General features: G+C 40.2%; 1 protein-coding gene across 13 annotated transcripts in view; it reads left to right on the top strand.

Moving 5' to 3' along the window:
* ELAVL4 (ELAV like RNA binding protein 4) overlaps window positions 1-24535 on the top strand; it is a 98595-nt gene that overhangs the window by 30889 nt on the left and 43171 nt on the right. For 2 of the 13 annotated variants that reach the window (XM_079314561.1, XM_079314562.1), the window contains exon 1: window positions 4949-5067. The exons of 5 other annotated variants lie outside the window; for them this stretch is intronic. In XM_079314561.1, coding sequence (XP_079170687.1) covers window positions 4951-5067 — 117 coding nt within the window. In that variant the 5' untranslated portion in view covers window positions 4949-4950. Of the gene's footprint in view, window positions 1-4510; window positions 4625-4948; window positions 5068-7594; window positions 7891-8510; window positions 8669-8907; window positions 9057-24535 lie in introns of those variants that run through there. 6 more of the 13 variants (XM_079314555.1, XM_079314558.1, XM_079314563.1 and 3 more) reach the window with 5 other exon arrangements.

Genomic DNA, 24535 nt, shown 5'->3' on the forward strand with positions numbered 1-24535 from the left:
AATTGACAGCAGTGTAGAAATGTTTTAACTCTCCCTGTAGGTAGGATTGAGTTCTGCTTGTAGTGATAGGAAAGCAAGCTGTAGGATTTAGGATGTCTGTCGCATACAACTTTTAGTATCTCTGAATTTAAAAGGAGGAAAACAAAATCAGGGGACTGGAGGCATTAAAATCTATATTCCTGAGTCAAAAGTAAAATAACTGAAAAGGGGAGAAAGAATTACTGGTACCTTACTGCTGTGTTAACATGCTTACCTGCAGTGTATGCTGCCTTTTGCTTTTCAGTCTTGCAGTGCTGGCAGTGGGTTCTTTAAAATGTATAGAAAATTGGCCAGGCAGGACGTATTGGGACAGAGTGGATGCTCTGTGTTGCAGAGCAGCAGCTCAGCTGGGAGAGGGGTGTGGAGCCAAGGGCATTGCTGGCCTTCAGACTTGCTGGGAAGGTGCTGAATCATATTCTCCAAACCCTTCCTGCACTGTAGCAGAGCTGCTGGCCCCTTTCCCTGGCTGGCCTGACAGTCACAGGAGTCCTGTGCTGAGGCTATTCACTGGCACACACACGCACACCTCAATCTGTCTGGCTGCCCAGCTTCCAGTTGTGGAATTGAGGACGTGGTTCCTATCACTGCTAAGGCTTCTCTCACCATCAGAGCTATTTACATCTATTCATTTTGTTACCTCTGTGCTCTGCTGTGCCCTGGAGAGTTTTGTTCCAGTCTCCCGGCGTTCAAACATAAGTATCCACAGTGGGGTTTGCAAATACACACATCTTTGGAAAATTGGCATGTGATACTTAGAGCAGCTATGCAGCATCCAAATTACACATCTCATAAGGCATGAAAAAGAAAGTGGGCAAGCAATGCTAAATAGCATATTTGTGCAAAAGCAGCTGAAGTGTGATTTCTGTGGTAACTGTGACTACTTGCCTAAGCTTTGTGCATCTAAATTCCTCATTTAGGGTTGTAAGTATTTAGGAAGACTTTCTGTCTTGTTTTGTATCTAGTGTCTAGCTCTTTAAGGAGCTAGATTTCTGACTACTCTTGATTTTTCTTTTTTTCCTTTTTTCTGGGTTCAGTTCCAAAAGGTGATGGTTTTTCCAGGTAGCTGTGTTATATTTCATCTCGGCATCAGGAGGAATTTCTTTGCACCACACAGGTCATTTCATTGGCAGCAGAGCTTGTACAGCTTGTCAGTGGGTTCCACAGCAGGGGCAGGACAGGAGGCAGGGACAGGTTCCTGTGTTTCTGAGTGGATCATCAAATAAAAAACTAATAATAGATCAAGACCATGTCAGTCATCTTTTTCATCTACTGTTTTCTCAGAAATTGTATGGTATTTCTTTTTTATCTGGCTAGTGTTCAGTTATCACAACTTTTGTATTTTGCAGTGAAACCTTAAAAATTTGACTGTTTCATCAAATACATTAATTCACTAACCTTTAAGAGTCTGAAAAACATTTTCAGTGTCATGCAAGGTTAGTCTCAATTACCCACTCCTGCTGGCTTTCCACAGGGCAGTTGATAAGGTGTTTTATTTTGCTGGGTTTTTGGGGTTTTTTTAATTACTCAGTAGCTAAACAAGTTATGTATAGATACACTTAATTGTGAGCTGTTCAAGTAACAGTGGGAAAAGAAACCTTGTTGTAGAAGTAAATAACCTGTTTAGCCATTGTTTTTCTCTCTACCCCCTAGTCCCTGCCACCTTCTGCACGCATGTACAGCAAAGGGCAGTCAGCTTAATTAGGCTGATTTCTTTTTTTTCCTTCCTGTTCCTTTCACTAAAATCTGGCTTTGGGTTAGATGCCATGAACAAGTCAGCTTCAGCTTTCTTCTCTGAGTTTGTGACTGTCAGCATCACATGAATTATGTTTAGCTTTTCAGTTTCTTGTAATTTCATGGATGATTTTAAATCAGTAATTTTTTTTCTCTGTGTGTATATTTATAAAGGGTTTGCACACCTTCGTGTTCCTGTTTTCTCCTAGTACTCTTTTTTAGTTAGTTATGCAGTGCATTTGCATGGGGTTATAGGTGATGTAGGATATTTTAAATTATTATGAGATCTTCTGATGAAAAGGCTGTGTGAGCTCAGTGTTGCTGAAGACTGTGTTGATGTGGTATCTTGAACTGGAGGCTGCTTCCGCAGAGGTTCTTGAATTACTGCATAGGACAAACCCGGGTGCTTGCATTGTGTAATGTCCTTTCCCTGCCTGTTATCTTTATTAAATCATTTTGTACACGAGATCCATCTCTTGCTCACACATGCCTCTCCTTGGTTCCTCGTCCACCTGCACCCTCCCATCTGTCAAACAACAAAATAACTCTTTGGTAAGAAATAAGTATTAATTGTATGAGAGGAATGTCTTGGGAAAGAGTAAAACTGTTGCAGAGATAAATGTTTAGTTCTCCAGAAGAATAGAAAATGAGGTGATGGAAAATGCCAGGTTGTAGTTCACAGGCAGCAGCATTTAAATGGTTTGCTATAATCATATTAGGATAGAATTAAATTGAGTTCTTTATTTTGTGCTGCAGTGGAATAGGACTGTTACTGATCATTTTCTCCTCCCTCTTGCTTTGATGATTAGTAGCAGCAAAAATTACAGAGTTCTGCAGCAGCGCAGGGAGACAGTGGTGTGAGGAGGTCTGCCTTGGAGTGTTGTGTCCTTGCACATGAGAGCTCTGGTGCTTCCCTAATAGACTGAAAATGAGACCACTGCTGCTTTATAAGAGGTCTGTTCCAGCCACATTGCTCTACAGCATGGCAGATGGTGGCATGTGAATGGTTTCGTATTGATTGGATGGATTTGCCTCAGGGTAATAGGAGTGTGGGTCCTTAAAGATGTAATTCTAGATATTTTTTTTTCAAATGAAAAAAAAAATAAATCCAACAAAAATGTGCATTTGTAAAACACTCCTCTTTACATGAGAGGAGCGTGTGATAAAGCACTGAAGTTACATGGAAATAAAAAGTGCTTAAATAGATTATCACAAAGACCAAAAAGCCAAGAATACTTATTTACTAAGTGATTATGTTTTTACATTAGAAGAAAGTGACACTTTTAATTAGTGTTCAAGGCATATGGTGAATGAGAAAATAAGCTTATTTCATGCAAACAGAAATCGATGCAAATAACCTTTCTCATATAAAAAGGGATGACTTGAAACTCAATACATATTCAAGGAGGTTAAGTCATTACTGCATCACTTTAATATTAGTTAAAGGCCAGCAAAGAAAATCACTACTCTGCATATACTTACTCAGCATGGATTGCTACAAATGAAAGAAATAGGTAATGGTGCTTTGTAGGTGACAAATCTAAAGAAGCCCTTGTCTATCCACTGCATTTGTGTTTAACCTCACTAAATAAACTTTTGGGTTCTGCCTTTGCACAGGTAAGTTGCCAGAAGTGCCCTGTTCTTCCAGCAGTTCTTCCCAGCCAGTAAAGACATTTTGTGATGCTCTTTATTGTTCTTTCTCACATCTCTGCTTTGTGTTTTCAGTCTTGTAAATGTTGTTTATAAATCCTTCGGTATGAAATGACTTTTCAAATGTGTTTGTACGGCACCTGACACAAAGATCCCAATCTCATTTAAGCCTCTGGGTGTTGCTGTAGAGCGTTGAGTGAATTGGTATTTTTTAATAGTAATGGAAGTATTTCTTGAGGTATTTGACCTTAAATAAAGTGGAGGAAAAATATTTGAATAGCTTGCAGGCATGATGGAATAGGGGTGGTTTGATACCTTGGGAGACTTAGGTGCTATTGAACACTGGATCCTTTCCATGTATTTCGGTCTTGTGCTCTGATGCATGCAACAGTGGCTTCATAAATGAATTTAAAGTCACAGTAAGTCATAGCAGTATCTTATCAAGTTGTCTTCAGTTTGCTTGAATGTATAGTTCATATTTTAGAGCAGAATTATTTACATGCTGAATTTTGTCTTTCCATGAACATAATGCTGATTTTTGTTCTTCTGTAGTACAAACCAGTTAGTTGGGTGTGCTTTTCCTTTTAATTTCACTTTGTTCTCAACGCTGATTGGATTTTACCACTTTTGCTGAATGAAAAGCTCCTGCATAAATTTTAAGGTCCCTTTAAAAAAAAAAAAAATCTGTGTTAAAAGCTAAGTGATTTTAGGGTTTTGTTTGTGGGCTCGCTGCTGGGGAGGAAAGGGCATAAAACAGTGGCAATTTTTTTTTCCTCCTGCTTGATAAGTGTAGGGGGGATTTACGTTGTATATCACAACCAGCAGCTATTCCAAGAAAAATCTTTAAGATGGTTACTTGGATCTGTGTACACTGCCCACCTGGTGGTTATGGAGTGAACTGTTACTTTAAAGAATAGTTTAAACAACAGCCATGTTTGGGGCAGGCTAATCTTGCAAAGAGAGCAGTACATATAACAGGAGTCTACAGTGTGATAAGGGGAAAATTCAGCTCACTGACTAGATGTTTTAATGTGCGAACTCTAGGGAAATAACATATTGACTATTCTGTTGTGCGCAAGAAAATTGAAGAACCCTTTGCAGACAGAGGGCTTGCAAAGGATTCTTTCTGTTTCTCTTAACCAAAATCTGTGGCAAGATGTTTGAAATCAGCAGGACGCTTAATGCTGCTTTGTTAAATAATGAGGTAATATTTTGTCACTTTTTCTGGGCAGCATCTGTTTTTTCTCCTTTTTCAATATGTTGGTGAAGGATTCAGTTTAATCTTATGCAAGTAAGAGATTTTTTTTTTTTTTTCAAAAAAATCATTCTTCAATTTATTATTTTTTTCCTTTTGATGCTTTTGGAGAATTGGGTTGTCTTTTATTTGCGGTTTCAATCGGCTGCTGTTGCCTAGGACATTATGCCACGTAAGGCTTCTAAACTGCACAGAGTAGGTAGTTATTAACGCTGAATTGGCTTCTGGTATAGTCCATCTGGGCTCTGTATGAGAGAGCTTGCTAGCGGCTACTGATGCTAAGATACCCGCAACCTTTGGGATGTATGCGTGGTGGAGAGGGGCTCAGTGATATGAGATCACTTCTTTTAAGGGAAACTGTCATTAATGAGTCAAGAAACTGCTCATTTATGGTAAGGAGAGGGAGGGGGGGGGCTGGGAAACAACCCTGTGATTTCATTTTGATATTGGATTAGCTGTTTAAGACAAGTTTCTTTTTTGTGGGGATGGAAGATTGCACTAAAAATATGCTTTGCTCAGGGGCTTGCTGGCTGATGCTAGAGAGACTGTGTAGAGAATCTGATGCTTTACAAATGTCAGCACCGTGATGCGGTGGTCAGTCCCTTTCCCTGAAAGATAAATGGTACTACTGGAAACACGAGAACAAGGTTGACTTTTTCAACAATAGGATTCTGCCTTTGTCTTTCCAGAGAGAGGCCTCTGAGGATGTTTGAGCATTTGTTTTAGTGTTTCTTGGAAAGGCTGCGTGTGTGGGGTGCTTTTTGGGAAAGTGGTCAGTGTGCAGAGTACCTGGATTTATAGACGGATAAGATTAGCTAATTTTTTAGAGGAGCAGCGTGTGATTATTGTTTCAGAAAAATGGCTGAATCTTGATATGCATAACGAATTTATAGTAACAAAGTAGGCTGAAGTTGAAAATACTTAAAAATAATTTCTGGATGCTTTCTCCGGGGTTATTAAGCCCTGAAGAGACCTTAAGTAAAAAAATATGCATTACAAATCTAAGTTTAATATTTGATGTATGTTTGCACAAGAATCTATGGTAATATGCTAGCTGTTGTAGCATTTTGATGTCTGTGTGTTCAGTCTAATGGGTCACCTAAATTTGAGTTAGGAAATGTATCTTACAGGCTAGTTTAATCTATGCTAGTTTTTACTAAGCTACAAATGTGCTCAGAAAGATGCGTGGTGAGAGAAATCCTCTGCAGCCTTTCACATTGTTCATATTTTAATTGAATTCAGTGCTCATTCCACAAATAGATTGTATGATGTCTTTTAAATGTGATTTTTCTCCTTGCTTGGTTTGTGTATAGCTGGATTTTATGAGCTTTACTACATTTCATACGTTTTATTGGTATGTTTAGTCTCTGTGTGTGTTTGAGTGTGTCTATGGTTTAAGGAAATTTAAAATGTACTGAATGTCAGTCCCTAGCTTAGCAGTGTGAATATTTATACTTTTTTAAAAATGAAACTTGTAGAACCATTATGATTTGATTTACATGTTTTGGAAATGGTTTTGGTGGTTTGTAGTCAGATTTTCTTTCTCTAGGAAAGAGCTAAGTGAGCTTATAACGTGGCCCATTCTAGCTTTCTCGGTTTTCAGCTCTTACATTTAAAAACGCTTGCAGTGATACTGAGGTTTTTTTTTTTTAAAAACCCCCAAACCTGTTTAGTTGTTGAAATGAATCTGTGGACAGTAAAACTAAATGATCCTATGTGTATTAATAGAGTAATACTCGGTTGCTTTAGTTGAGATAAATGTAAATTCAAGGTTTGTTGTAATTAGAGTGCCGTGCCTTGTTACTTTGGACAAAACATGCTTTAGGAAAATACCTCTCAAGTAAAGAGAAAGAAATGAATGCTTCCTAACTTGTGAGAATTCTTTAAAAACTTGCCGTGGTCGGAAGGGGGTAAAATATTGCTGTTTGGAAGTGAAGTTTTGTTAGTTTGTCAGTGGCAGCGAGCGGAGGATTAATGAGTGTGCATTGTTAAGTTAAGCACGTTTCTCTAAGGCTGGAAAAGAAAATTATTTTAAATGCCCAAAGTTTGCTGTCGTTTTATTTCCTGTCGAGCTGAAGAATAGTGAAGCGAGGTGGCAAAATAATTCAGAAATACTACTGTCGTTTGGGGGGAGAGCCCGATAAAGAGGTGTCTGCTGTGCCTTAGACATTGTCAAGTGGCAGCAACATCAAATCCACTCCTTTAAAAATACGTATTTTAAAAAACCTCACCGGGTGGAAGGAAGGAGAGATGGGTTGATTATTAAAATCAATAGTACCTGAAAATAAATGCAGCTTTAAATGCACGTCAAAGTGCTTTTGTTGTGCCTTTAAGCCTAGAGGCAGATCATTAAATATGCATTTCTCCGGAAAGCAACTGTCGAAAAAGATAAGGTGGTTAAAATACGCCGGACCTGGGAGCGGGGCGCGCAGGAGGTAAGGAGATGTAGGCACTGGAGCATGGCCGAGGTACGGCAGCGCCGGGCCCAGGGGTGGGAACAGGGGAACCAAAAAAAAAATTAAAAAAAAAAAAAGAAAAAAATTAAAAAAAAAAAATACGGGGCTGCGTGTTGTTTCTTCAACCGGGCCTTAATTACTAGACACAAGCAGCAGTTCAGAAATCTGGTCTCTGTTGTTGTAGAGGTCACCGCATCATTAACATTGTCAATCTGGCAGCGGCTAATTTCAATAGCACCTGATGTCGCAACGCCTCCCCCCCACACACACCACACACACCCTCCCCCCTCCCGCCCCCCCGCGCGCGCCGCGCGCTCGGCCAATCAGCGCGCGGCGCCGCTGACAGATGGTCCCATAAATGGCGGTAAAGGGGCGACGGCGGCCGCCAGTCGCAGCAGGGCCCGCGCCGCTCCGCGCGCTCCGCTCCGCGCGTCCCGCCCCGCGCCGCTCCGCGCTCCGCCCGCCGCCGGCGCCGCCGCCCTCCCGCCGCAGCACCACACTGAGACAACGAGATAATATACTTAGCTCTTATTATTATTATTATTTATTATTATTATTGCTGCCGCTATTATTATTATTATTAGCGATAATAATTTCTCGCTGCACAAACGTCTAGCAGTGTGCTTTGTGGATCTTCCAAAAAAAAAAAAAGAGAGAAAAAAATAATAATAATAAAATAATTCCCTGAAACCTTAGCAAACCGTTAGAAGAGTTGAAGCCTTTCAAGACACCCAATATTTGCCATTAAGAATGGTTATGGTAGGTATTAGTAGATTTAAAATCTGATCGTAGCGGGTTTATATAGAGGTAGATATAGAAGCTAACATACAGATTTTCCCCAATCTGCATCATTCTCAGTCTGTGTTTTCCCATGAATTTAGTTTTCTGCTACTGATCTGTTTGTACATGATCTCTCCCTTTCCCCCCCTCCCTTTCTCTTTCCCCCTCTCTCTCGCTCTCTCTCTTTCATATTTAATGTCTGCGTATCCTTTAATAAAGGATGTACTTTGTCATTTTAAGGTAATTGCGATTTCTCTCAGAATAAAGAGAAAAGCTCATTTCTAATGCAAGGCTGGTATGTGGCTAACTGAAATGCAAAAGGAAGAGGCTTTTTTTTTTTTTTAAAGGGTGGGGGAGAGTTAATTTCCACATTGACATTTTGGAGATACAAATGCAGAGCAAAATCCTTGGTGGGGGGGGTTGTTTAAAAAAAAAAAAAAGCCTCGAGATTGGTAATTTTCTTTTTGGTGGACTGCGCAATAGGTATGGTAATTTTAAAAGAGGGTGATTTATATGAGCTTCAGTAAATGCTGCATATTGTATTTCAAAGAGTTTCCTGTCGTGACCTCATAAAAAGAGGAGGAGGCTTGTATGTGTTGCAGTGCCTAGTATATGTCGATTTTGTTGCATCGTTGGGCAGCAGCGCTGTAAGAAGGAATGTCAGCTTTTACATAACGCTCTTTTTGCTTTTGACTCTGTGAGGGGCTGTAAGGGTCCATCTTTGTGATCACAGATGGAGTGGAATGGCTTGAAAATGGTAAGTGAACGGGGAGAGCCTGCTCGTGGGGTTTTGTCTCGTTTCTCGTGTGCCTCGCGAATTTCTTTTGTTCAGGGCGGCGGATCGTGAGTCATAAAATAAAATTAGAGAGCCTTGTTTATTTTAATTTTTTTTTCGGTGGGATATGTCTGCCTGTGTGTGCATATGCATCTGTACATCCATTTAGCGTCTGTAGCCGCGATGGCACTCCACGGCGTTTCCACTGAACGTTGCGTTTCAGTTGAGCGCGGATGGTCTCTGCTGACAGTCACGGTGTCATGGTACCGCGTGTGCCTGGCGGAGCGGGCGGCCGATGATGCCTTTTCATCTCCGTTCCTATTACACCAGCCTTAAATACAAACCTAATAATCGCCTCTAAAAAATACAGGTATCGCGTTTCCCATGGAGCCGGTGCTGTCGAGGATGGATGGGTGGATGGATGGGTGGATGGATGGATGGAAGCAAGCAAGGGTGTGTTTTTTTTGTGTCGGGGTGGGGGCTGGGGTGGGTGGTGGGGTGGGGGAGAGCCGTGTTGTTTTGTGCTTTTTTAAATGCCGGGAGAAGTCAAAGCCATTTATGTGAAAAATAGTATTTCTATTTTTAGCCCGTATTCTCCTGGCGGAGGAGCCCGGACGTGCTCATCTCGTCCCCTCTTTTGTGCTTTTCCTTACAGATTGTGCAAAATGGCATGATCAGACACACAACTGCGGGCACCGGGGCTGCGCCGAGCGGGGCGACCCGGGTGGGGGCTGGGGCCGCCCGCACAATACCGGCCCTCCTGCCAGCCCCGGGATGGGGGGGCGCCGGGGACCCCCCTTCCCCCTAATTTAACGTTTTGCAGACTTTTGCCGCGGATATTTATTATAACCGGGGAAACAAAGCGACGGTCTTTTCCCATTCTTACAGGATTGTCTTTGTCTAGCTGCTTGTTTTGATGGGTGTAAAACAAATAAGATTAGACTGAGCAGCCGAACTGAAAGCGATAGCTGGGAGGAAAAGCCAATGAAAGGTTGCCGGGGAAACGAGCATAGGGGAAGCTGAGTGGGGGAGCAGGTGGCAATCATGTGGGAATACTGCAAACAGTGTAAAAAAAAAAAATCTAAAAAAAAAAAAAAAAAAGAAGCAGGGGCTACCTCGATTATCTCTGCTCTTCTTTGTGGCAGTCACAACTTTAATTATTCTTTATAAATAGGTGTTAATTACATTTCTGGCTCAGGCTTACAGTGATTTCTAGAAATCTGGTTTTAAGCATCTGTTCTTTCTCCTTTGCAAAAGAGGGTTATCTTTTTTTTTTTTTTTTTTTTTTTTTTCCTTCCCCCCTCCCTGCTGTGAAATTGTACGTGCAAAAAATTGCAAGGAATCCTGTGAGGCAGTATAAAAAAAATGTAAATTATATTGAATGAAGTTGACAGAGGTATAATAGTGAACTCCCACAGCTGATAGCTTCTGCAAATCATTTCTTAGAATTTTCCAGCAAATGTCCCTATGAGAACAGTAGGTAGAATGAATTTACCCTAAGCAGTGATTTTGTGTTAAGTGATATTGGTATTTTTACGAAATCAGATGGTTATATGGCAGAATGATCAGTTCAGGGGAGTTCACCATATTTTAGGGTTTAGGCACCGAGAGGAATTTATAAAAATACCGAAATTATTCTTCTCTTCGTCTCCAGCCCCACCTTTAGCCACAATCTATTCTGTATCTGCTGGAGCAATATCCACTTCCACTGTCAGGCTCCTTGTGGCAACTCTACTTTTTAAACCACGGCTGAATATTTTGTTAATTGTGATGGTCTTTTAATTGTAGTGGCAAACAATAATGGGAAATAGCTGGTGGTGCTAGAAGTGTTAAAAAAGCGTAGTAGACTAGTAAGTGATAGACGGTAGCGTAAAAGATATAAAAATGTGCTTGCCCAGAAAATGTTCATCTATCACACATCAGGAGGCATAAGAAGCAAAGCAAGAATATAGAACACGCCTTTCTTTCTGTCTTTCTGGATTTGCAGATATTTTTACTTTATTCCTTTCTCTGGTGCAGGGTTATTTTGAATGCAAATTCAAGCAGGAATGGTAGTGCTTAGTTGAAATAGGAATAAAAAAAAATTAAATGCCCCTTTTAATTTGCTTTAAGTATTGCTTTTGCTGCAGTCCTTTCTGTGAAAAAGTGATTGAATGGCCCTCTGAAAACTGCACTGCTTTACAATGTAGAGGGGGAGAAAAAAAATCTTGAGGGGGTGTGTGCGTGTGTAAAATTCCATATTTTACAGCCTGTGCATGTGCAGAGATGTATTCTGACATGCATTGTAGTTGTACGTGAGAGTAAAATAATTTTTCTTCTGTCCAAAACAGAGATACTGTGTTCTAAATCTGTTAACTTAGTCATGACAATAAATAAGGATGCCTTTTATTATACACAGCTGCATTGTTTAAGAGTCATCAGCTAGTAGTTACATTTTCATTTTCTGTTCAATTTTGTGTTTTTACGAAGATTTAAAAATAATGTAATCCTTGTTTTATGGTGCACGTGTTCCTGCCCTGATCTTCCTCTTTTCTTTGTTTTAACATTATATTAATGAATACAGCCTGCATGTACATAGTGACATTTTCTTTCTGCATGTAAAAGATTGCATTGTAAATCTTCCTATAGAAAAATAGCTATTAAGTCAGCGAAATAGAATTAAGGTTGCTAGTAATACTAAAAGATGAAAATGTAAAACCTCTTTCTCTTGAGATAAAAAGATAGTAGTTGTCCTTAGACATGACATTTTTCTTTTTTTAAAAACTGTTGTCTTGGTGTACTAGTCAGAAAGGAGGCAATCTTACAGTTGGATATTGATGCAATGTGAATACCAGCCATCAGTTTAAAATCCTGTCCCCTGTACTCTGCTAATCAAGTTCCCATGTTAGATACAGGGATGCCTCTCCACTGGTGACTGGCTTGGTTGCCTCCTTTACTTTCTTCCTCTTTATTAATTTTACCTTTTTGAGCTCTCTCAAAGTGAGCCCGAGCTGTTGTGACAAAGGATGGTTACAATGAGCTGGAAGGGGTATACTTAAAAATCCCATTTGAATGGGTTTGAAATAGTCTTCATCATCTTTATTTGGTCCTGTTAAATATTGTGACTCTATTGAAAGAAATCTGGTTGCGTTAATCTTACACATATTTAATGAAGTAATTTCTTTAAAATAATATCTTCTAAGTTACAGGGAATTTTTTTTTTTTTTTCATCAGCCTTCCTACTTGGTATGCTGGGAGTGTACTAATTAAATGCAGGTTATTTTCTGTGAGTAATTGTCATACTGGTGGTACATAATCTAGAGCCACTCTACACCCTGAGGTTTTTCAAAAGAAATAAGGTATGATTGCGTCCCATATTCTGGCAGGGGAATTTGGTGTCTTCTTTGGGAACTTGGACTTTGAAAATAATTTCAGCAAACAGCCCAGGCAAGAAATGGACAGTGGCAGAGAATACTATGGTGTGAGAGAGAAAGATGCAGATAACTTGAGAAATCCGCTTGTCCGTTTTGGCAATCTGTGTCCTCTGGACACTTCATTTAAATGCCTGGACACATCAAAATGTACATTTGTTTGTCTGTGGGACAGCTAACTGGATACACTCCGATGCACTGGCAAATACTGCAATGCAGTATTTTTTCAATGTCATTGGGGTTTTGGGGGAGAAGTGGGCACAAACAATTTTCTTGCAAGTGAGGTGACATTAAAAAGCATGGTACCTCTGTAAAGGATAGGCCAGATTTTGCAAAATTTGCTAATCTGTGATGGAAAGTCACCCCTCCCCCTTGCACTCCTCTGCTCTTGCTCTTTTCCTTTCCGTGTAGGGTGGAGAAAGAGATACGTACGCATGTATTTTTGTGTGTGTTTGTGCATGTGTATCTTCCTTTCCCATTTCAATGGACATTAAGGAAAATACTGGGATTTGGATGAGGAGGGAAAGGGCTTTTGTGTAATGTAACACTTCCCAGTCATTTCGGTAAACGTCCAGTTACCAGCAGTGTAGGTCTTGGAGCAACTTTAAAAGAAGGCACATTTTTAATTTTCTAAGGAACTTTGTGGAGAGGAGGGCAGTGTTGCAATTCAACAAGTACTGTAGATTAAATCCTAATAAAGCATGTTTAAAGGGTACCTGTATCTTGCCTTAGCCTTTGGGTTCTTTTTACCATTAGATATATTGTAAAGGGAAGATGTTGGAGAAGCAGATACTTAGATGTTTGCTTGATTTTTGCCTCAAATGATCAGTCTTCTCTTTTTTAAATACTAGGATATTTTAGGTGCATGGGGCTTTTGTAGGTCACTAGCTTTACAGCAAGAAGAAGAAAGAGGGGAGAGAAGGTCTCAATGTGTCAGAGGCAGTAATTGTATAAAATTAGCCATCTAGAAAAGGCAGGAGAGGCTTGGAGGAAAGGAGGCACTAATATGTGAAGCAGCACTGTGCTAGTCGGGGAGATAATGAGTGATAAATTTGAACTGGTGCAGTGGTGTGATGCCCATTAATTTCTCAGAACCTTGACTTTGCAGGTTTGTTACTCTGTTGTTCACACCTTTAATTATAACTAGTTTTGGATGATAGCTTGGGGCACTGAAGATGAGACCTTTTGTTTGTTGTTTACTCATTTAAATATTCAGAGTTTGCAATAGCGTTGGAACATCAGTGTTAGAAATTAAATACTCTCAGATGAGATTATAATAAGAATGCAGTTAATTCTTGGAACTGCCTAACATTGTCTTATTTGTAGCATTTACATTGCTTGCATGAATTCATTAAGAATTAGCTCAGCAATGTTAAGTTGAGCTTTATTTTCTGTAGTGAAAATCTGTGTTCCCTAATGGAGCTCCTGATACATTATTGCTTCTTTAGAGCCCAAAAAGTAGGGAAGAGGCGGCATGCCCATCTTGCCTATTGTTCTACCCTTGACAGTGTCTTTCTTACATGAGGACTTTCACCTCAATAGCTAAGAAAACCTGTACAAGTCAGGAAATGCTGAGAACCAGTTAGGAATCGTTAATTAAATGGGGAGAGAAGACAGAATATTAATAAAAACAATTAAGTAAAACAAAGGATAGCTAAACCTTTGTGTGTCCTCTCTGGAAATGAGATGTAGTTGCACAGCAAGATGCAAACCTGGCTGTGACAATATTTAGAGGCACGATGTATATAAAATGCTGTAGTATGCCTTCGTTGCTAAGGCACGCGCAATTGCGTCAGCAATGCTGTTGTGATGGGAAATTATTTGTCCTTGAATTCTGGGGGAAAAATAAGCTTTCATTAATTTTATTCTTTTAAAATTAAACTTCTCTAATTAGTATAAAATCCCGTACACGTTGCTGCTGGTAGTTTTCCCGGTGTGGAGCGGTGCGCCAGCATTTCTGGGAGCCGGGGCGGTGGCGCTGGTGGCTTCGGAGCACTGGCAGCCCGTGGAGGTGAGGGCGGCGCGGCAATGCGTGTTGGTGTCGAAGCAGACGCCGGCGGCTCCAGGAGGCGGCTCCTCGCACGCTTCCAGAAGGTTCCGCGCGTAAGGCTCTGTGCCCTCCTGAGTGAGGCCGGCGTTGGCAGAGGGCAGCAGCGCCGCTGGAGCCTCTCCAGCAGCGCCAGTCCTTCGGACCCGGCCGCTCCGCCGCGCCCCGCGCACGGAAACCCAAACCGCGCTCGGGGAGAAGGTCCCACCTGATCTCCATGTAGAGGCCCCAAAAGGCTGCTCCTGGAGCAGGTAACCGTGCCCTGGTGCTACCTGTTGGCCTGTCATTGCATGCACTTCCCTTTGGAGAGGCTGAGTGGTTTCCTGAGCACTTCCAAGTATTTTCTCCCAGGCTAAGTGCTGTTGAAAAGCCTTTGTAGGGACATGAGGGATGAAGGATGTGTGTCCTTCTTGCATTTCTTCCTTTTAAGTATCTCTCATGGTTGCCTTCTGGAAAACTAGCAAAGACAGCAGTTTACTCACAATTTATAATTGGAGGTAGAACTGCGTCATCTTGTAACATTGCATGTCTGATTGCCCAGCAAGGACATGGAATTTCAGATCTTGACTGCTTCTGCTGGTCAGCACAGCTGCCAGAAGTCCATGTTTCCCTACTGCTCTTAACAGCAAAACTGGTATTTGTGAGTTTGAGAATTGTTATTACTATACTGAAGTTCATTGGAACGTTTGACATTGGGAATTTTTTTGTTTAATGCATGGATTAATTGAGAGTCTTGGTGTCTATGAAGTGCTTGGTGTGTGTAGAAGTCAGCCTGGTTCTAGAGCTCTGGTTAGAGAGGGTCATAAGAAACTACATGGACAAAACACCTAACAAACCTTTTTAATGAGTGGAATGCTAATCTGATGGGAAGGCCAGGCCTTTTTCTCAGTCCCTTCAGCTGATACTTAGACGCCCATAGTCAGCAACAGTTTAATGTTAGATAATGTGAAATTCATGACTCAACGGCATGAAATAACCCATATTTAAGTCACTACACTGTGGTGGTGCGTTAACGCATTCTGCTTTAGGGATCAGAGCTATTTGGCGTATTTGGATTTTCTGCCTGCTTAAAGGGTTTATAAATGTGACTGTTAATTGCAATAACTATTAATCTTCTGTTGGTCCTTCTTGATCTTTGCATGGTGGTCAGTGACTTTTTGCTTTACTATATGCAGAAGATCTTGTGGGCAAAGATGCTATTTCTGTAAAGCAGAAGGCACAGTCACGACTCCGTAGAAGTAATAATGTATGTAAATAAATGCTTCTTAAATAAAAATAGTTCTAATATATCTTTGTTCCAAATGAAGTTGCTGGCAGTAGATGAGTAGGGGGAAGTTGATTTTTAGCAGAAAGCATGAATGCTGGAAATTCTTCCTAATATGCCTGTGCCAGCTATACTGTGACAATGTTGCTGTCGATTCCCTTCCTGTGAGAGCAGCTGTTCAGGGAATTAAACTCTTTGCTTGATACAGAGGGTCCTGAAAATTTCAGCGTGCAGCTACGGTGTTGGCTGTGGCCATTTTTAGTGTGGTCATTGATAGGAACTAACTCAGAGATCCAGCACAGTAGCATATTGTTCTTTAGACTAACTGGGCCAGGACAAAATTATCATTCTGTATTTCGTGTGCTCTGTGTGAGATTCCGGAGAGCACTTCAGAATTTGACATTGTGTTTGATAATTTATAGAGCACAGTTTATATTTAACTGTAGACACGCTAATCCGGGGAAAAAGAGTAGTATATTTTTAGAATCCTTTTTTTATTGTCTGTGCTTGTCATCACCCAACTACTGAAAGAAGTGCTCGCAAATGTAAATGCTCAGATAGAAATTGAGTTTAATTTCCATCGTTAGTCTTTGCTAAGTGCAAAAGTGAATATTATTTGTGTGGTGTTCTTTGTGGTGATCAAGGAGCTTTGCAGCCGTACATAGCTGATGCAGCTGCTGGAGGAGCCACGTTCTCCTCCAGCATTTCAGCACCAGGGCACTTGGGCTGAGTGCCTCCGTGGCCAGGGTGCTGAGGTGATGTAGTAGCTTTAATAATGACAGTGTGGCTTTTGTCACCAGCTTGTTTGAGGTGAAATGGATGGAAGTGGATCCAGCTCCAGGTTTAAAGCGCCTGCCTGTGGCTGTTGTGTGTTGTAAGGAAAGCATAGCCAATAGAGGACAGCAACTTGGTTGGTTTGGCTTTGATACTCAGGCCTTAGTTCATGTGTGCTTAGGCTCTTAGGACATTTCTCCCTGCTGATCTCTGATAGTGGCTGTTGTATTTCAGGTTGCCTTTTGACACCTGAGTGCAATGCCATGAGTGGGGCTTGGAGTCAGGCAGCAGGGGTGGTCTGGGTTCCCTCCGTCCCCAGGCACCTGAACCTGAACAGGGACTGAGCTTGGCAGGGCTCCTATTGGGTGCTTGAGCAGAATTGTGTTCTAACCAGGAGATTGTTATCTGTGAGGTCTGCTCACCTTTTTAAGGGGAGTTTTGGTACATTTTTAAATTTCTTGCTGTTCAGCATATGCTTGTTAATTTGCATTTATTAAGGAAGGTGTTTGGTTTGGCCCATGGCATGCTTCTCTTATGTGGTGCAGAGATTAGTAGTTTGTCTAGGATAAAACATAAGGTTCTGGTAGCCTGACCTGTGACAGATATATACTTGATATTGTCCTTTATTGATGAATAATATATTCCTAATCTATAATAATGTGTCTTTGACCTTTGCATAGACGCTTTCAAGCATGAGATTCTTTGAATTTCAGCATTACTGAGATACTTATCCCATGCAGCACTTTAAAACTTACTCTCATTTAAGCCTTTTTGTAGGTAGTTACTTTGTGATACCATCAGAGTAAACAGCTGCCTCTGTTTACTCAAAGGTGATTTCTGGTTATTTTGCTCCCATAAGCTTCTCAGGTTTACAGTTTGTATTATCTGCTCACTATCTTTAAATGGTTATGGCATAATATTTTCAGTAATTCATGGTAACTTTGTCTACCATAGGTATGTTACAGAAGTAAGAATGCTTGCTTGTATTTTATGAAAAGGTTGTTTCCCTAAGCAGTATTAGTGTAGTACAGAGCTGTAGACTAACAGGTGAATTCTGGAAAAGATGTAAATCTATTTTTTATTACTAATCTGGTTAAGTTTTAAGAGAAATACTGATAGCTTGCAGCAGGCAAACATTTCTAATGATGGAGATAGGACTTAGCTGAACATCATAGTTTCTATTTTGGGGTCTGTCTCGCTTAGACCTGCAAGCTGCAGTATCCATAGAGATGCTGTTGCCAGCAGTTGAGATGTACACATGTTGATTAGTGTTTCCTAATTGCATTTAGCAGTGTGTCTTCATTAAGGTCCTGTTGAGGACAGAGCCTTAAAGCATCTCGGTTGGGGCGTGTGTTTTGCTAAGCCATCCATTCCTGCCTAATATAAGCCTGTCTGCATGAAAAACACACGGGCAGCATTTTCAGAAGAGCTTATGGCTTAGGAGCTGAAATCCTATTGCAGTGAACTTTAATGAATATTAAATTGCCTAAGGGCTTCTAAAAATTGTAGCTTTTTGTTTCTAGAACTTCAGTAGAAATAACAGCAGTGGGGGGTTGGATGTTCCTAGGCTTCACGGAGTGCCCGCGCTGTCCTTGCTTTGCTTTGCCTTCTGGTAAGTAGATGTTTTTAGGTTTCAGTATGGCTCCTAACGCAGGTTTCGCTGTCTAAACTCCGGGGTTGCAAATGATTCAAGATTATTTTCTTAAAGGGGGGGGAAAAAAACCATAAAGTGGAATTGTGACAGGTCTACAGCAGCTGAAGAGTTGCAGCTGTCTGCTTCTTACATGAACATGTACGTCCCCGTGGGAATCTGTGCGTCAGTACACAGTGCTACATACATATTCCCAAGTCAGTAATAGAATTCAGTTACAGATTAGCAATATATAACTCAGTGATAGTCAGTAAACCAAACAAGTAAGCAGTGATTAGGAAACAAAATTGAGCTAAAAATAAAATTCAGAAAGTAACAAGAAATATAAAAAGACTCTCTCAATTTCCTTTGCTTTCATTTCAGTATATTTTTAGGCTGCATGTGCTTTTGACTGAGAATGTCTTAAATGTTGATCTCTACCATGCTCTTATTGTCTAATATGCAAGCTTTTGAGAGACCCTCTTCAATCTTTCCGTTTTCCTCTTGTACTTAATTCTTTTGGTGGTATATCTGTTTTTTTTTATCACCCTGTTGACACAGATTTCAAATGTGGTTTCTGTTAGTCACAGTCCCTTTTTTACAAGAGGGACAATGCAGTCACTGAAGACCTCTTGCCTTTGTGGTATGTAGTAAACTGCAGCCCGTGGAGAACGAGGATGGTTTCATCAAATTTCAAGCAAATTTTTGGCTTGACGTGTCGATCGGAAAAAGATCTCTTTTTGCTGAGATTTGTGTTTTGGACTTTAGCCTTCGTAAGCATCCTGAGAGAACAGGTAGTAGCCTCAGTGAAAGGACAGGAGGGAATAAGAAGTGGTCTGGAATGATGAAATTGCTAAAATAAAGCCCTTGTAAATTTTTAGGTACAGGTTTGCCTGGTATGAATTTGGCAGAAGTAGAAGTGTGATTGAAGAAGAAATAGATGTTCCTTCAGAACCGAAAGCCTGACCGTGTTGTCTTTATTTCAGTTCAAAAATAGTGCAGACCTTTGAGCAGAGGCTGCGGGTGACCCCCAGGGACGCGGGTGGGCAGGAGCCATTGATGGCTGTGTCCCAGGACAAAGTAGGACACAGCCCTGCCACCAGCCTCTGTTGCAGTCTGTGGTCTGTGGGATACAAGTGGTTGTAAGGCTTTTTAACCTGAGCCGCTTGGATAGCCCATCTAATAGACAGGACACCATCCATTTTCCTCTCCCAGAGGTTTCAGTGATAGCTTTCTCCAAAGCTGTGTTCCAGAGTGGTGTTTGAATGCTGTGAAATCAAGGCTGTGTTTTCCCATCTCTTCATGTATGAATTGCATTTAATGGCAGAAATTATCATAAATTCTGGTGAAATCATTCTAAATAACACAGGGGAGACCTGGCTGGCATTCCAAAACTCAGTTTGCTGTAATGAAAAGGACAACCCTGATCCAGGGAGAGAAAGGAACTTCTGTACCCATCACCTATTACACCACTTTCTTTCTCACCATTTCCCAAGTGCTGTTGCTGTAGACTTTAAGATATTGGGAGAACACTGAAGAATAGAGCCAAACACCTCTGAGGTTCCAACAGGCATAGTTTTTTTACAATCTTTGCAAAAGGCAAAGAAAAAGCTGCAAACATTTGAAAGTAAATCTCAGTAGAAGTTCATAAAGGATCTCATTGTGAGTTCAGGTAGTACACAGCACAGAACTATAACTATGTTCTGCTTCTGGACAAACATTGTTGTCCTTACAAATATGCCATGCTTCCCAGAAACTGCTGTGCATGCTCCCCAGTCCTGTGTGCTTCCTCTGAGCTTTGCAGAGTGCTCAGCTGTATGAATGATAATTGGAGTTCTCCTCCTCCAATTTCTTACCCCCAGAGTACCTGCAGGAAGAGTAAGAGATTATGCAAAGTGTGCGATATGGTGCCTTTGTTCCTATCTTTAGTGTAGCTATTGGCTGTGGAGTTCCAAAAGTGTTTTCCCCTACTACTCAACTAGTAGCTATTGATGTTGAAATAGTTGTGAATCATTTTGGTGTCTGCTTTTCCCCCCTTCTCATTCCCTTTTGTCCTTTAAATCAGATGCAAAACTGTAGAGTCCGTGCTCTGTGGGAACAGAACACATTTATCTGAAACCCTCAAAAAACCCTCCAGTTTGATGCCATCATTATTATACTGGTTTTATTTTTGATAAGGTTGTTAGGAGTTGTACCTTAATCAGTGGACTAGGTTGGAGGGTAAGGTGGTGTGGTGGGGCTGTTACAGCTTTCTATATAACTTCAGCAGTTTGACTAGATACTTTCATCTGGATTGACTTTTTTTATTTCACTTCTGTGAAGTCTGGAATAAAAAATAATCTTGCCTTTCTCCTTTTTGTTACTGTGTTGGTAGAGCAGCAGTCCTTGCCTTACTGCCCATTTGTGCAGCACAACTTGGTGCTGCTATGGGTTATGTCCTTCAGGCACTGCTGTGATAACAAGTAATATTGCCAATAAACTTTGCATTCACTTCACTGCAGATTGGGGACAGAATATTTTGTTATATTAATGCAAAAGTTTATAATGGACTGGTTCAGGATAAATTTAACTATTAACGAAAATTATTTTCTTCTTTATTTGAACTGAGGCATCTTAAAATGCATGCATTTGTTGTCTTTTCCATTTGGATCATTTGTGTGCTCTGTACAATTATTGTAGCACCCATAAATGCGAATTTGCTGAAAGTGTTTGAACACCATTTCAACCTGAGTGCAGCACACTGAAAGCAAGTTGAGACGGCTGTATCTGTGCCATGAGAGCCAGAGATTACTAGTTTTCTGGGCTGAGACTTTCAGCTATATCTATATTTAAAGTATTAAATATGACTTTTACTCCCAGGAAGGTAAAGATGTATCATGGTGAAGTGCATATGAGTGGGGAACATGTCAAAATACGGAGGGTTAGATAATGATTTGTTTCTGGGGTATTGAATTTGCCTCCAGGCAGATAGGCTAAAAAACTTCATTTTCCTTCCTTATTTCATGTTCATGATGTATTTATTAGGTAAATAATAGCAAAGTCTAGTTGTGCAGTACATAAGCTTTAATAAAAATGTAATTGACAGTGAAATTTGACAGTTTTTAGGGTTAAGAGAACCTGTTCTGGAGCTGCACACAGAGCATCATTTGCCACTCCTGAGGTCACTTTAGAAAGAAGCCCACGTGTGGTTCAGGTGCACCTGCTTCTTGCTCTGGCTGCAGTTGTGATTTTGAGCCAAGGAAAGCTGAAAATCACTTTTTTTCCTTTAACACTCCCATGGGAAGGTGGCATGATGTGTCCTGAACATTTTGTGATCCAGTGCCTCATTCTGCAAAAATGTGCTAAATCCCCATGGAGCGGGTGGCAGTGCGTACATTTTAAACTCGCATGGGGTTCCTGGGCTGGAACAGGGCTGAGGGACCTGGATGTGTTTGTGTGTTCCACTCCATGCCCATGGACCAACCTCCTGGCCTTGGCATGGCTATTCATGGCTCAGCAGATGGCCAGGCTGTGGATGGGTTGGTCAGGCAGCTCCTGTAAATGGGGTTTTTCTCACCTGCAGAAAAGTTCTGGGGGAACAGAGACTTGTACTGTGCTGCCTTCCATTCAAAAAAGCAGATATGCAGGGAGTTAAAGCCTGCTTCTCATTGTATGAGGGAAACCTTTGTGAATCTACATTTATTTTCTTTGAGAGGTTTTGTTTGTTTCTTCTTTTGTCATCGTTTTTCACGAGATGGCTGTGGGACCTCTGCCATGGCACCATTTGTTTTCACTTGTAAAAGCAAACAACTTGCAATGCTAATTAAAGAGCTTTTTTAGATAAAGTAAGAGCTTTGCATTATTTATCTAAACTCTTTTTTATGGGAGAATGTTCTGAGTTTGTTCATTAATGAACACTTAGAAATAATATAAAATTAGACTTCATGAATTCTTCATGAGATGTAATTTGCCATGATCATTTTTCTTGGCATTTAGGTGCTGTGAACAGTTCATTATTCATAGCTAACTTTTTTGACTTCTGAGTCCTCAAAATGGATATGTCTGCATGAATTTTCTGAGGTTTAGAATTTTTTTCAGATTTTGATTTTAGGAAAAGATTGTTTGCGGTATGTTTAAAAACACTTCTCTTTAGTGCCTATAAATAACACTTATTTTTAAGACTCTTAATTGTGACTTTTTTTATACATACCAAATCAGTTTCTGTTTATTGTGGAATATGGTCAGTGGAGTATACATAATTCAGATAGCAAGAATGGGTGCTGATTATTTGCTGAATGCAAGCTCCTCTCAGTGTACATTTGTGGCAGCCTCAGTTCAACATGCAGTTCTTTTTATACTGCTGAGAACAAATTTTGTAAATACAAAAAATGTATATTTGCATTTATCGAGCCATTGGCTATTGCTTATGCATGCAATAGGGAGATAAGGCTGTCTTAGTCTGTGGGTAGTTTTCCAAATGATTCGTTAACTGTGCTTTGTAATGGTAGATGGATGTCACACATTTACTGTAATAAGTGAAGATTAGTGTCAGTTACTCCAGTTTGTAATAGTTTGTAATTGTAATAGTTGTGTTTATACAGACAGGTATTTTTTGCATTATTGTTGCAGCTGATATTTTAGCAAGAATAAATTGAAATTAATTGAATTAATTGAAAAAACAATGAAGATGTGATGGAAGTATTTCTGAAATGTTAGTAATGTAGGAGTTGCTCTAATGGGTATTTGTGGCAGATACTCTGTGGGAGTGGTTTATACCAAGCCTTTTGGTAAGCAATGTTTTGCAAAACACTGGCAAAGCTTATGTTGTCTTCCCCAAAGCATTTATTTGTGAAATCTGTCAAACTAAAATACCTCGTGCTTTGCTGATACATTACCATAGTGAGAAAAGTAGTACACCAGGAAATCATCATTTTTTAAAAGCAGCAGTCTGATGAAATGCATGCACAATTTGAAACATGTAACTTGCAAAATCAGTGTTGAAATTTTATCACAGGTAGTATTTGTCAGTGTTAGGATATTCAGATTATTGGTGGCTAAATGGTCAAATGTCTATTAGCAATAACTGCAGTTTATTCTTCAAAAATATTACCCTATATTATAGAGTATCAAATTGCAGTATTTGGAGTTCGGCAAGTTATTGTCCCCCCCAAAAAAAAAAGCCTCTTTATACCAGTAGCATGTGAATGTCATCACACATGACATTTGCACTGTAATATTTCAGGAGCGGTAGTAACTGCCTAAATTGGGTCAGAAAAGGTCTGCAGAAAGAGGTGTTGCTCAGAGCACATATTGCTAATTTTACTTGCTTATGGAGGTTTAAGAATACCTTCAGGGATAACAGTATATTTTGTTTTTAAAAAAGGGGCATCAGGGTTAAGTTACTTCTGAATTTTCAACATTTGCTTTGTCTGTGTCCAGATTAAGCCCTTGATGAGTTAGGCAGATTTAGAGCCTTCTTTGATATTTTGGTAGAATTTAGTTGCAGTCCAATACTTGCCTGTATTTAAAAAATGTCATTACCAGTAATTAAAACACAGTAAGTTACCTGTGTGCCCTGGGAACTTGGAGTATTTATTTTAAAAATGTTTATATTTTGGTACAAATATAGAATTAAAAAATTAAATCTTAGTGTTGTGGATAGAGGAAAAAAACATACAGTGACTGTCATGTTGAAATCTGTTTGAATAAATAAAATTCCTCTTATGTAATGTGCTGACTGATGTGGAATCAACAGCTACTTAATATTAATAACAGTGTTGACAGTAAACATCCCAGTGCATGCACACTGAACTCTGCCTGGGGTTTGTGTTTCAGGCATGTTGGGAACAGGAGTGAATGTCTGGGAAGGAGAGCCAGGGCTTACTTTTTTGTTACCATTAATAATGTAAGTCTTTCCTCATGATAGGAGTCAGTATGCACACCTGAAGTAAGTGTTATTCCTTTGTGCCTGGGAGAACTTCGAATGCAAGCTCTGCTTTTGCACAGAAATCACACTGTAAATGGAGAATTTAAATTATGCAGTAAAAAAAAAAAAATCTGAAATCCTTTATCAGAAATGCTTTTAATAATTCTTCATCATTTTTAACCACTATCCTTTTTTTTAATATCTATATAGCAAATGGATTTTCAGTAACCTATGACTTGGCAATAATTTGAAGGGCAAATAAGTGCCTTGATTTTCCTTTCTACCATTAAAAAATCAGGAAAACCTAATTGGAGTTGAGAGTAACTAGGAAGAAAACCTGGCACCTGGTGCAAAATTAGTTTATGCCAAGATCCTTTGAAGTATATGAGGAAATGTACTGGTTCAGGAACAGATTTTTACCGAGCAGCTTACTCTTAATGTTCTGAATGTGTTAAATGTCTTGGGTTGAATTCTGTTCCTTTGCTTGGTGGGGAAGGTATGAATGCTGAAAATTTAACTAAAAAGCGTTTGCAAAATGCCTAAGTAGGACACCAAGCAGTTTGGAATTTTGTTTTCTTTCACAGATTTTAAAAGATCCGGGGTTATTGTCTACCGCGGGGGACTATAGATAGCTTTTGCTTCTGTTGCTAATAATAGATGATGTACCTTGCTCGGTGTGTTGTGCTGAAGTCCTGCTTCTGCTGAAACTGAAACCAGTGGGGTGGTATTCCTGCCGGTTCCAGAGGGGCAGGATCAGTCCCTAAATCTGCAGCTGTATCTTGTGGGGTTTCATGTTGGGAGGAATATGGTCCAGCGATG

This window comes from Erithacus rubecula (assembly GCF_903797595.1).
Source record: "Erithacus rubecula genome assembly, chromosome: 10".
NCBI lineage: Eukaryota > Metazoa > Chordata > Aves > Passeriformes > Muscicapidae > Erithacus > Erithacus rubecula.